This window comes from Sebastes umbrosus, chromosome 15, assembly GCF_015220745.1.
Source record: "Sebastes umbrosus isolate fSebUmb1 chromosome 15, fSebUmb1.pri, whole genome shotgun sequence".
Taxonomy (NCBI): Eukaryota; Metazoa; Chordata; class Actinopteri; order Perciformes; family Sebastidae; genus Sebastes; species Sebastes umbrosus.
In genome coordinates, this window is record NC_051283.1 from 13,144,358 (window position 1) to 13,158,015 (window position 13,658).

At 41.8% G+C, this 13,658-nt stretch overlaps 1 protein-coding gene across 3 annotated transcripts in view; it reads right to left on the reverse strand.

Moving 5' to 3' along the window:
- Positions 1–13,658, reverse strand: part of adgrb2 (adhesion G protein-coupled receptor B2) — a 512,322-nt gene that overhangs the window by 59,234 nt on the left and 439,430 nt on the right. For all 3 annotated transcript variants that reach the window (XM_037795561.1, XM_037795560.1, XM_037795559.1), the window contains exon 18: positions 8,932–9,058. In XM_037795561.1, coding sequence (XP_037651489.1) covers positions 8,932–9,058 — 127 coding nt within the window. The remainder of the gene's footprint in view (positions 1–8,931; positions 9,059–13,658) is intronic.

Genomic DNA, 13,658 nt, shown 5'->3' on the forward strand with positions numbered 1-13,658 from the left:
AAGATGCACGCACACTGCAACGTCACCTCCATCAGTTATTAAATCAAACCGGTTTGGATGTGTTTAGTGTTACTGTAGCATGATTTCACATCGGCATCAGTACTTATCTTCTTAAATGTCGGGAGGCCCGCCGACGAAGTATTACATTTCCTAACGTGGGTCATAGTGTAACAAATCATACATTTATTTTTTTAAAGTGTGGTGGGTCAACTTAAGACTACTTTATAAAGGTTAAGGGAGGGATTGTGGTCATGGTTAAAACAAGACTAACTGTGCATTCCAATACCTATACTACCATACTATTTAATATGCCAGAAAAAGATCTAGTATGTCCCAATACATAGTATATTGTATGCCAAAAAATACCAGGATGTCCTACAACATCCGGTCGCATTTTGCAGTATGCAAGTCAGCATGCTTTTCCGGCTATTCTGACCCACAATCCTCTGCGCAGCGGATATATATGAGCAAGAGGGTCAAAGTTCAAGGTACAATGTTATGACGAGACAGTATGTACTTTGAAAGGGCAGCTGCAGTAGGCCTATGTACTAAAAGTCAAAAGAAAAAGTATGCGATTTGGAAAGTAGACTAAAAGTCTGCAGCCGTGCTAGCTCCTCTGTGAGGCTTTATTTAGGCACAGTGGTACTTTGAGCTAAATGCTAATGCCAGCATACCATAAAGACAATGCTAACATGCTAATGTTAAGCAGTTGGTATAATGTTTACCATGTTCACTGTCTTAATTTAACGTGTTAGCATACAGAAATGTACTAATTAGCACTAAACACTAAGTACAGCTGAGGTTGGTAGTAATGTCGTTAGTTTTACAGATATAAGTACTGGAGAAATTGAAAACTACTTGGTGCTACAACCAATATTTTCATATTGACAATGGATCAAATGATCTTGTGATATGTGAAAGGATTTGCTCGACAAACACTACAGGTATTTATCACCTGTATTTAGAGTTCCTGTCAGCTTATTGCTTTGGTTTTTTAACTCTCGCCCATCATCAGTGTTGTGTATAGACGCAGCAAGTAGTCGTTTTTGGAGAAAAGCTCGAGAAACCCATTACTTGTCCAGCACTAAACACCAGAAAGACAAGGTCAGCTAGCAGCTAGTGGAGCATTTAGCAGCTAAAGAACCAGATATGTCTCTAAGGAGTTGGTGGAGACTAAAACAGAGCTAAAAGGAGAGTGAATATTTGACCTACATTCAATCAGGTGGCCAGAAACTAAATTCCAAATGAATGTTGCTCTATATCGGCTGGATGTGTAAATAAGCAACTGTTAGCTAACACGTTCCCCTATCAACTTAAAAGGTGATAATACGTTATCGACTATGTTTATAGCTGGTTTTCACCGCCTCCAAGTGGCCAAAACAATCCGTTCATGCAGTGTTAAGGTTTGGGAAAGATATTGAGTGTTGGTAGGAAATGAGATGCAAACAGCATGTCAAAGTCACAAGCTTGGTGACCCATCCATCTGCCTCTTCCTTCAGAGGTTTTACGGAGGTATAACAAAATCACATTACTTCAGCCTTTGCTTTCGTGTTATAACTTGCACGGCTACAAGAGGTTCTTGTCAGGAAAAGGTAGACGCACTATAGGTCATTTCAGGCATCACAACACACGACAAATATTTCAGTCTTTCTGTTGACACCAGTCTCAGGGTCCATAGGCTTGTCCTCAACCAAAGACATTCTTAGTCGACTAACACTAATTCAACTGATTGATTAGTTGTTGTAATTGACAGATCTGTGAAACTGAGTTTCTCCATGAAGAATCACAAAAAAAGCACCACTTTAAAGCTTGTGTTTACCAGAGATGTGCTCATAAGTTTCTTGGAAATAAGTCATTAGCATGAAAAAAGCATAAAAAAACAACTCGAGAAATCTTAGTGAACTATTCTTTGAATGCTCTGTAAGACAGCTGTGTGTATTTAGTGCATACAATTGTGGGTATTCATCATCTCTCATGTACTTTGCAGTGTGTCTCATAGTCCCACGTAGGCTGTGAAAATGCTAATGAAATGCTGAATAATTCTCGAAAACATGGCATTTTCGAAATTCAGCAGTCATATGCTCCTTTTGTGCCCACGCAAGGTACAGGCATAGGCGTGCAATAACACTCATACACACATGCAGACTGTGCCACTGCAGAGATGTTAAACTCCACGTCTTGCTAATCTAGTGTTCCTATTATTCAGTTGCCTGTTTTGCTGTCAAGGCACTAGGTAAATACTGCCTGCGATATGCTTCGACTGACTCAATTCAGCTGGCCCTCGAGGGTTTAACTTGACAGGCTCCGGTTCCAGTGGCCTCAAGACAAACCATAAGTCGCCTGTCAGTGTGTGACAACCTGGAGAGCTGACACAGTGACTTAAAATGTAAAGTCATCATATCAAGCTCTGGTGCTGGCCTTATCCTCAGGTATTTTCTACATACTATTTGAGTTTTGCACTGCTAGTTGAAGCAAAATGTAGAGTATCAGCTACAAAACAAAAGGCCTTATGCAATGCAAAGCTCTAAATTAAAGCCAGTAGCACCAAGATGCACTATTATATACTGTATACACTACAACAGGCCTCATTGGTTCACACAAATCTGATCCAATTTTAATCACAAGGTTACCAAAAGGACATATTACCCTCTACCAACCCATTGGCAGGAAAAGGAGCATGAATGCCATGATAATGCACCAAGCATTTAGCATGCAATACGATCGCCTTTTTTGCTTTTGGCATGTCATTTGTACACCATGTAGTCTGTACTGACTGCAATGTAAACGCATCCGTGTAAATATGCTACGCTCAGAGGTAGTAACGTAGAATAAAAAGTAAGAAAGACCGCTAAACCTTTCCTAAGTACTTTTGTTGCCTAAACCTACGTAACCAGCATAACTGTGGACGGTATCGTAGTTTTGTTGCGTGGGGTACAAATGACACGTGAAAAACTGAAAATGCGTCCTCGTGACATGTGGAATGTCTTTGTAATGTCATGTTATTTCAACGCATTTTTCATACAACGGTTCGTATGATATCGTACGAAAAGTTATTCCTCATTTTTCGTACGTTTTCCTCCGAATGTCCAGCGTCAATTACCTCTCCAGTCTTTTCAAAATAAACTTCCATCTTCACAGGAAACAACTTCGTTAGGTTTAGGCAAGAAAACTACTTTGTTAGGTTTAGGAAAGATCGTAGTTGAGTTACGCTACTTAACAGAAGTGTCGTAATTTAAATACAGAAGTTACATGACAAAAACTACTTAGTTTTTTAGGAAAAGATTGTGGTTTGGGTTAAAATAACACCGGAAATGGCATAACTTAAGTGCGGAAGTTACGTGACAAATCATCATTGACTTCTGATTTCACTTGGGACACGAACACTGGTCTCCTGGGCTAAAGTCCGGTGTTTTTTGACCCTCCTCCCGACAAGCCGTTTGTCGCTCTTTATACTTCCTCATTCGTGGATTACATACCTATTGATTTTGTGGGATATATATAAGAATTACAGTGCATTTACTTTCCGTAGGTATAGCTACGAACTGTGTATGAGAACAGCCTGGTTATTGTGTCTGTTGTTATCTGTGAGACCGTGTTGCCTTTAATGCCTGCTTTGGACAAAAAATTTGTATTTCACATAACAAGAAAATACAAAAAATCTGATTCAAAACACATGCCCAAACTGTTCTTGACCTCCTACTTATAATTGGAGATGGTGATACTTGGAATGTGTCAAAAACAACACTTTCTGCTCAGTTTTAAAATGTCTAATTACCAAGTAAATCTGTCACACCCACATCCAGCCATTAATAGATCTTCAGCCAGAGAAACGCCACTAAATCATTTCACCTGTACACTCTCTCATCATCTCCCTTGTCACTAACTAACCTTCAATTAATGCGAAGAGGGATCCAAAGATTCTAATGCAATTCCACGCAGAGTCTCTCATAAATTTTAGCAACCCTCCTCTTTTAATTACAGTTGACAAGCGCAAGGTATTTTGCATACTGTAACCTTGCAGTCTTGCTCCATCTAGGGCAGGCCTTGTTTTCTTTCTAAACACCGTCTCCACTTATAATAAATTAAAATATGAGCTGCCATCCTGTAGTGCCTCGATCATCGCTATCGTCCTTCCGCAGTCAAATCAGCCACTTTGGCCATTAATTCTAGAATAATAGACTCGGCTGTGAGATATTTTCATTCTGAATAGGTGCCGGCGAGCGCTAATGACGGTGGAGGAAACAGACTCGAGTAGAGCCAATCATTTCGTGAGAATTGATTGGGCCAAAAGCAGTTAGCCTGGCCGGTAGAAGAAGCTGCGAGAAATCCTTTTTACGGCGGAAGCAGAGATCACTTCACATATTGTTCTTGCCTTGATGCAGTAATTGCCTTATAAATGAGTTATGGAAATGCAGAAGGCACAAACCCCCCCCCCCCCCACCCCCCCCACCACCCCTCTTCCTCCTCACCAATGTGTGCGTGCATGTGTGTGTACTCATCAACGCTGACTGGATGGAGGTCTCAGGTGCTGTGTGAACCGCTGACCATCTCCCTCGCATTTCCGGTTACCTGCTTAGGCAAGCACAAGCCATGCATCCCACTGTAGCTATGCAAACAAGTTTGAGAGACTTCAACACTTCAACACGACAGCGGCCTCATGTGTTGCCAAAACTGAACCAAAGGGGTATAACTCACTTGATTAACTTGAGGCGCTAGATGTTAAACTGACTTTTATAAAGCCCCAATACCTCCTTCAACTCCAAATCCCATGATCCCTATGAGCGCCGCAGAGGCAATGAGTCCAGACGTATCCGTAGGGTTTGTGTTCCCACTGCAGTCATTTTGGGGAATTAAGTGGCTCGGTTTATTGTATGGCTTCATGACCTCCCTCTATCAACTCCTCTTTCTCCCTCTCTCTCCTCTGTTCCTCCAAAGTAACAACCTCTGTCTTGTGTCTGATAGTGAAGGTCTCTCTACGGACACACACGCACACACACGCAGCAGAATACACACACGGAAATCTCAGAGGCTATAGAAAGTAAACAGGATTAACTGGCTATCCCTCGCTCCACTGTAAACGGCCTGTAATGGCAGCACTGCTTCTAAATCCCTCCATCTCTTTCTCCCCCCCCCCCATCCCTCCCTCCCTTTTCTATTAAACATGGAGGTTAATCCTCAACCCCCCCTTGTCCCTAGTGCCGTGGCCCGGGATAAGCTGTCAGAGCTGGGCTGCTGATACTCAGCTCCGCTCCAACAGCCACACAGCCTGGACACAGCGTACGTGTTTGAGTGTCTACGTGGGCATTTTAGGTGCGTGTGTGTGTGCGAGGTGGGTGTATGAAAGTGCAAACATCCATACCTAGTTGTCTGTGTTTGCATGTCTCGATGTGACTGGGTTTTTCTATGTGTTGCCAAGTTCAATCTGTCTCTCCCTCCTCTTTTATAGAATCCAATCTCCGCTGGAATAAAAAGCCGGCTCTGGAGGACCCTAAAGCAACAAAGTGCACTCAGCGGCTGGCCACAACAGCTCCTGACTGACTGACCCATACCTTCTGGCCCTCAGCGCTGGGTCTAATGGTGGAACCGGAGGGCTGAATGATGAATCACTAATGACTACGCTCTTCACAAATATCACAAATGTCAAAAAAGTCAATGTGTTTTCCCTCCTAGCCCTTTTTCACTAAACACGGCCGACCTGCTTTGCTGTGTAAAAAAAGCACAAGTCAATATTGTTCAGTTGGAAGAGGAGTCACAGCAACCAGAAAATAGCGCCCGGAACGACCCATTCGGCGTATAGGTCGCAGCCATCGTGTTTTTCTATATAATGGGAATTAATGTCTGCCCGAGTTCTGTAATAGGTTCCAGACCCCTGTGAGGTAATTCAAGCTTTGAGGGACAAAATAATGAATAACTGCAGTTACCCACCTGGAGGCCATCACCTTATTCTGACCCTCTTTACACTTAATAAAAAAAGAAAGGAGGGGGAATGTCCAGGGGAAAAGGAGAAGGTAATAAAATAATAACTCCTACAATAATGGTATAAAGATTCCTCAACTTACAAGCCAACTGAGTATTGGAGGTTTATATCATCTACTGTAGTATAAAAGTCTATTCAGCATCTTCAGCACAGGCAGGGCATCTACAATTTCAACCCGATATGATGCCAAAGCATGTTATAGACCCGCCTGTCCTCCAAAGGATAGTGTGTCAGTGTCATGTTTTGCCTCGCCGAGGTGTGAATATTACACATCTGTATGAAGGTGCAGTAGGCTACTGGCAGGGGGCAACGTAACCACTCACTTAGGTTTAGGCAACAAAACCACCAAGTTAGGTTTAGGAAAAACGTCATGGTTAGGCTTAAAATAAGAAACAACGTAACGCCAGTATGGAAAACACGTGAAAGACAAATCACCGGTCTCGAACACGGGTTTTCCGGTTGAAAGTCCTATGTTTGTTGGACCCATCCACCTCCCCGACTGCTTACCATAAGTGGTCTTTCTCATTGTATATACTACGTAACTAGCTCAGAAGTTAGACTTCTGTCACTACACAACATGTGACAAATGTCACGTGACAACCGTTGCTACAAAACACTGCACCTTCATGCGGGCATGTAATATTCACGCCTCGGCAACACAAAATGTGACACTGATACGCTGTCTTCCAGTGGACAGGCAGGTCTATTACACGCTTTTCGGTGAGACTAGGCTGCACAAACGGAACTTACAACACAAAACTCTGGTCTCCTGGTTGGAAGTCCTTTGTTTGTTGGACCCATCCTCCATAAACAGTCTTTCTCCTTTTTTATGCTGCGCCACTAACTCTGAGCGTAGCATATTCACTCCGCTGCATTTACTTTGCAGTCAGTACAGGCGTGAAAATGACACGCCTAAAGCAAGAGGGTCGTTGTTATTACACACATTTGCCTTGTGCATTATCACGTCATTCACACGCCTGAATACAATAATACCGCGTTGAATATTTAAAGGTGCAATCAGTGTCACCCTCTCAGCTGTATCACTGTTGACACAAGCAAGTTGCAACATGCTTATCCAAGTTTGGATGGATTAAATGACTTGATCCATCCAAGTGAAAGTTCCTGGCAGCTGTCACTGACCTCTTTAACTTCAAATTTCTCAGAAAGAAAGCTGAAATAACTAAAACCCGTAACATAGACCTACAGTATAGGATCATTATATTATCCAGGTGACTCCTGTGTTATGTAATGTGTCTTTGGAACATGAGAGAAGACAACCCCATTTTCATATTTGATGCATAGTGTATGTAAGGACAAAGACATCCTTAACAGTAATGTAACAGCGAATGTTAAAAGCCTTGCACCAGTGAGTGCTATATGGAGGCAATGTTTTACACTGAAAAGGTTACACGGGGATAGATGTCCACATAAGCCCACAGCTCTTTGTCGCAGTGACACTGGTTGTTAATGCATTATTACTTCGCCCATCTCTGTCTCTCTCTCTCTCTTAGTTCTCCCTGCCAGCTGAGACCAGACTGCCTTTTCTGTTTGGTTGAACATTTCCTTCCCAAAATCCTCCATTCCTCACAATCACATTCCATTTCTGTGACACCTGGAGATACCCTCCAGTGCTTTACTGGGGATCTGCTTTGCTGGCTCCATATCTAACCATTAAGAGAGAGAAAATCCCACAAAAAAACCCCCTCAGATTCAAGTGTGTAACAACAAATAATTTAGCTAAACTCTATCTCCCACACTCCGCGGAGTGGAGGTCATGTTCTCGGTTCGGTTCGTTTGTTTGTCAGCAGGATTACGGAAAAACTACTGGTCCGATTTTTGTGAAACTTGGTGGAAGGGTGTAGCATGGGCAGAGGAAGAAACTCTGGAGCTGATCCCAATCATTATAGGGCATGGCCTCGGCGGAGGTCTACTTCTAGTTATTTAATGCAATCACTATCTTCGTGGACATGAGGTGCAAGCAAGCATGGAGACAAATTAACAGCCACAGCTTGAGGGAACATTTTGTGACCGCAGCAGTCAAGGAGCTGTGGCATAAAGTGAGAACAACAACTGAAAGTGTTAACATGGTGCAAAGCAAGGAGGAGAAGAAGAGGGGAAACTGATAAGAGGGAGACAACAAAAAGGGAGCAAGAAAGTGGGTATAAATAATAAATTGGGTTAGGAGTATAGGAGGAAGGTGTGAAATAAATGGGGTGACAATGTGGGATGGGATACATTTAATGAATAAGGGTCTGTTGGACGAAGAGGGTGGCTATGCCGTGAGAGGAAGGTGAATTAAGAGCTGTCAGGTTTTTTGGATGTCCATTAGCGCAAATACAGGAGATGGGTCAACGTATCAGAGCATTCAACTGCTAAAAAGCATTCTTTAATCATGTCAAACACACGTGAAAGCCACGTGAACTATTTATAGAAGCGCAGGTTTACTGGACGCACTGCAGTCACAATCACACACACACAAACACACAATAAAAATCTCTCTCTTACTCTTGACGCCTCTTCCGTCACATGGAAGTAGCTCACTGAACAAACAACCTGACCTTTACTTAAGTTTAAAAAAAAAAAGTTGCATCTTGTGGAGAGTGACTGCCGATCAACATATAATTAGACGAGCAAAGACACACTGATCAAAATAGCTTCTTATATAACGTGACAATGTTAAACATTGACAGCTCTGTCTCAGTCTGCATCCATTTCCTTCTTGCCAGTGGTGCAAGGAAAGATGCTTGTTATAAAGTAAGACAACTATATAAAGACAAAAAAAAAAAAATGACAGCCTGCTGTATTTTACAGTAAAATCTAGCTGACAGAGACGGCATCTAAATCCATACTACGGTAAGTCATCGTGTCACTGACCTGGCCCCTAGTAGCAGTCGCCACGTTAGCTCCCAAAGTCCCACAGAGTACATCAGGATATGCATATATAGGTGACTCACCGGGTCTTTAGCTTGCTGCGCTAACACGGCGTAGGTGGATATCCTGCTGCACAGGCATTTGGTGTGGACAGTGGTTGACGCGAGCGTTTGGCAGCCTTCTGTGCCCCAGTTTTCTGCGCCAGCTTCCCTGGAGGTGGGGAGAAAGAGGTATGGGGTGGGTGGGGAGGAGGGTGGCACAGGAGACATAAACAGTGACTGTGAGACGAATACACACAAAAAGAGCTGTCACATGACTTCCATACTCAAAGAAGGGGGTGAAAGAGGGGCAGAAACTTTCCGAAAGGGTAGACCGTGAAGTTCGCCGAGTTCACCCGTTCACTCTATAGGTTTAATATGTAGTCATCACCACTCACACACATTGACAGGCTCCTTTTACCCCCGCTGGCATTAGAAGCCAATGTGACCCTGCTTGTTCTCTCCGTGTTTAGCAACCCTAAACGCTTTCTTTGTTCTTTTCTATTTCATCTCCCTTTTTCTCTGGAAGAATACTCTAAGAGGCCTCGTGGACAAATGAAAAGGAGTTTCATCAGCTAACAGTTAACAAAGACCAGCGCGGCTTAAATGGCGGATGGGGATTATTCTGCACTAAATGGTCAATTGCTTTGACACGTTACCGGGCAAGAGAGTGCCCAGAATGTCATACAATAGAACCGTGTACATTTTATTACCCTACATCTTTCACCTCTTCCCTGTATTTGGGACCCCCCCTTTCCTCCCTTCCGCTTCCCTCTAAATGCCCTCAATGGAAGGCTGAGTGCGGAGGTCGATCAATAAGATTCCAACTGAACTAATTACCCTGGCAGCTCGCATTGCACATTAACCTTATGTTTAACCCTGGATATACTTATATTCGTGCTCCCGGAGACAGATGGAAACATCATGGGAGATATAAGAGCAGCTACTGTGCAGAGGGGTCCTGATGGGGCCAAGAAGGTCAACTACCATGACTGATGGGTAAAGAGGAAGCAATAAAATGTATTTTTTTTCCATCAACTTCTCACAGTGAGTAATGAGATCCTCCATGAACACACTATTTTCTGCCAAAAGAGTCTTGGATATTTCAAATGAGACATTTCTGTGTTTCTTTTTTGCCCTCTGGTTTGAAGTGCGTGGGGCTCAGATAAGAAAAAGTGATGTCAATTCGCATCTCAGCATTGGACACTTGATGGGCTGCCACTAAGGCACCTGATTGGACGAACGCTTTCACTCGCTGGCTGCTGCTCCCAGCTTTCAAACTGGAACCAACATGGCGGCTCGTTTGGAAACGTATTTCTTGTATATTACGAAAATAGCTCACCGAAATGTGTTACTGAAAACATTTTACGCAAGAAATAAGCCATGCAGTTGCTGAAGTCTTCATTTTTGATCAAGTTTTTATGTGAGTTTCCAGAGGCAGCGAGTTGTATTGGACGCCCCTGATTTGCTTAAAGTAGCCTAGACCTCAACTTTATGCAAATGAGGAGCGGGAAACATAATGGTCTGTCTCTTGAAACGCAACGCCACACTACCAGAATGCATTGCATGGCTGCAATACATAGACAATGAATGGAAAGGGTGGAAAGGACAGATTCTGAGGACACGTACCATTAAGACATTAAGCCACGTTCCAGGGTCTTTAAAGGTTTTATTTGAAAAAAAATCCTTTTTAAAAAAAGAAGAAAAAAAAAGGAAACCTTATACTATTAATAATGAAACAAATAAGGAAACAATTTAAAATTGTTGTGGTCTAGACATTTTGAAAGAAAAGCTGAGAAACTTGTTTTATACAGATTATATTTGTTAATTTGGTTCTTTCCTAGATAATGATTACAGCAGAAAAGATGAAACGTTAACCTACTGCAGACTGCACGGTGTACACTGCTCTTTCACCACTGAAGCGTAGTGGAGAACTTAATTACCTCCTCTCAAGCTTAGAGCAATGAGCACCCTCTACAGCGGATGGAGAGAAAATGTAATTAAGTCTCTGCTATATATGGACTTCACCATATCAAGATTTGCATAATATTTACAATCTTCAAATCACTCAATACACTGAAAATATATGGGCTCTGACTGGCAATATTGTATCTGAGCACCGTTTACATCTCAAGGGAAGGCTTTGGCAGCAGTTTCACTTTATGAGAAATGATAAGCTGGCTTGTTTGTTGCTTTTTGTATTTATGGTATCTTACATTTCATATATTACGCTGCCTTTGGAGAAATAAAAGACAGATAGTTTAACATAAAAAAGATTACAAGACACCCCTAGATGTGTATAACTTAAGAATAATTCCTTGAGTTGCCCTGTTGTAGAGACACTCACTTCCCTAACTGAGATACATAAACTGCATGTGTACCTGTAATATGGAAAGACCCAACAAGTAAATTGATCACATATTATGGTATTTTTCCTCATTATCAAAGCATTAAATCTGACAGAAACCACACACTCAACACAAAAAAGTATATGATTTTTTCTTTGCAAATATTGTTGTTTATTTTTTCCGACTATATTTTCATCTTACAGTTACCACGGGATCCTGCTCTACGGTGTATGCAACCATGTGCACATATCTCCTTCCTCATCCTTTTTAATAAGTACTATCTTTATGGATGCAACCATGAAATATAAACAAATCAGTTATAATGCATTTCTAACTTTTGAAACTTTTGTGCTTTTATTTTGAAGGTTAGATGCAAAACCAGAAGTCTTATTTTGATACTACTTGCCATCTATTCTTCAAAACTCAAGTATAAAAATCAAATGAACAATTAATGAATTGTTTCTGCATTGTGACTATGTATATATATATATATCTATATATATATATATATATACACAATGTCAAGATGCAGATAATACAGTATATAGAAAAATATATATTAAAAAAAACAGTCATATTGCGGTTTCTTCTGCTGTCAATAACGCAAACAAATAGTTAAAACGTACACGAACCACCCGCCAATGGCAACATGTTAACAGCACAGTACAACGCATCACTCAAGACTAAATATACTTCGGCTGTGACAGGCCACTCAAACATCATCAGTGTGACACTAAATGACAAGTATGTATCAATGCTAATTCTCAAAGGTATATATCTGAACATGAAGGAAATGCACGCACACACACACACGCACACACCACGACACTCAAATCATAATGTCAGTAATGAAATGTGAGCACAATTCCCTGCTGATCATCATCTGCACAGTGACACTTCAAAGACTGAAGATCGGAAAACGAGTCACAACAGTGAAGCCTGGAGACAGCTTGACAGGTGGCAACATGGCGCGCTGCTTTGTGTGTTTTTCTGTGTGTGTCGACAAGAATAGAGTGAATGAGAGAATATATATGTGTTACCTTTTATGAGGAAATCCTCCAAAGCGTGTACATTCTGTGATGCATTTTTGCGAAGGTTTTTGGGTTATATTTACATTTCTTATTTAAAAAAAAAACGTGTAATCCACTGAGCGTTACTTGCATCCGTGATTAGAAAATGTGAGTTTTGTGAGTGAACTCCCAAGAGATCTTTAATAAAGTATGTACAAATGGCTTTGCTCACACCAGGAAAGCATCGCCATATGTACTCTGACTACACATGCATCACTAATTGTGTTACCTGGGCAAATGTTGCGTACTGAATTATGCATGTCAGTTGATGTACGGTGTGCCAGATGCACATGTGAAAGCATGCATGCCGTTCATTTACTGACACCAACGGTCCAACAACAAGGACACAGTGTAAGTATTCTATGCCAGTCTGGCAGCAAAGAGGAAGTTTGGGTAATGAGAAACTGTCTGCCAGCTCACAACAGGGGGTCGCTGAAGATAACACCAACACGCACGCAGAAAATACACATTATCTGTGACCTTGTTGCTTTGATTGCTGAATTTCAAGCTTAACTGACCCTCAGATTTGATTGTTGGTATTGATGTCTTTCAACAAAAAGACAGATTTGACTTTTGTTTAGTTTTTATTTCATCCACAAAGTCGGAGCAAACCCTGATCTTTGTTATTACATGTCCACTTCAGCTACACAATACTGCTCTGGGCCCCGCTGAGCTCATACAAGTATTAAATTATCAGTCGGGGGTTATAGCTGGCGAGGAAAGATTAAAAGGACATGGCTTTCGTTTTACTTTTCTCATATAGCACTTGAATGAGCCTGGAGCCGTTGCCGATTCCTCTCATCATGGAAAACAGGTACCAGATGTACAAACAGGTGTACATATCATCAGTATAGCTGGTTTATAGGCTATGGATCCTGAATGTATACTGCGAAAGATATCAACCTGGCATTATCCAAACAAATGCTGAGATGGGTAAATATACATAATGCCGCCTAGTTTGGTAGCATTGCGATAATCGATACATCTGGTGTTTGGTCTTGACTTTGACAAAGAATCAAGTTTTATTTAATGGATGTTAGAGTTGGCTTCATTTTGACACGTACTTATCCCTTCAGTGCACATGGGGATTACACATTGCCAAAAACATAACATATAGACTCAACATGAGTAAGAGTCTACAGGGGTAGGCACATGCGCCACCATTGGCACGTGGCAGCTTAACCAATGGCACTCTATCAATAAGTGTGCAAGAGAGTTTTTTAAGAAATGTTGAAGTGCCCTGTTGTCAGCATGCCAAATTATCTCTTTCACAGCCATTGGCAGTTGCGTGGCCTGGCGAAGATCCACCCTACTCGGCCTCTGATTGGTCTGGTACTTGTTGCCTTCTTTGTAG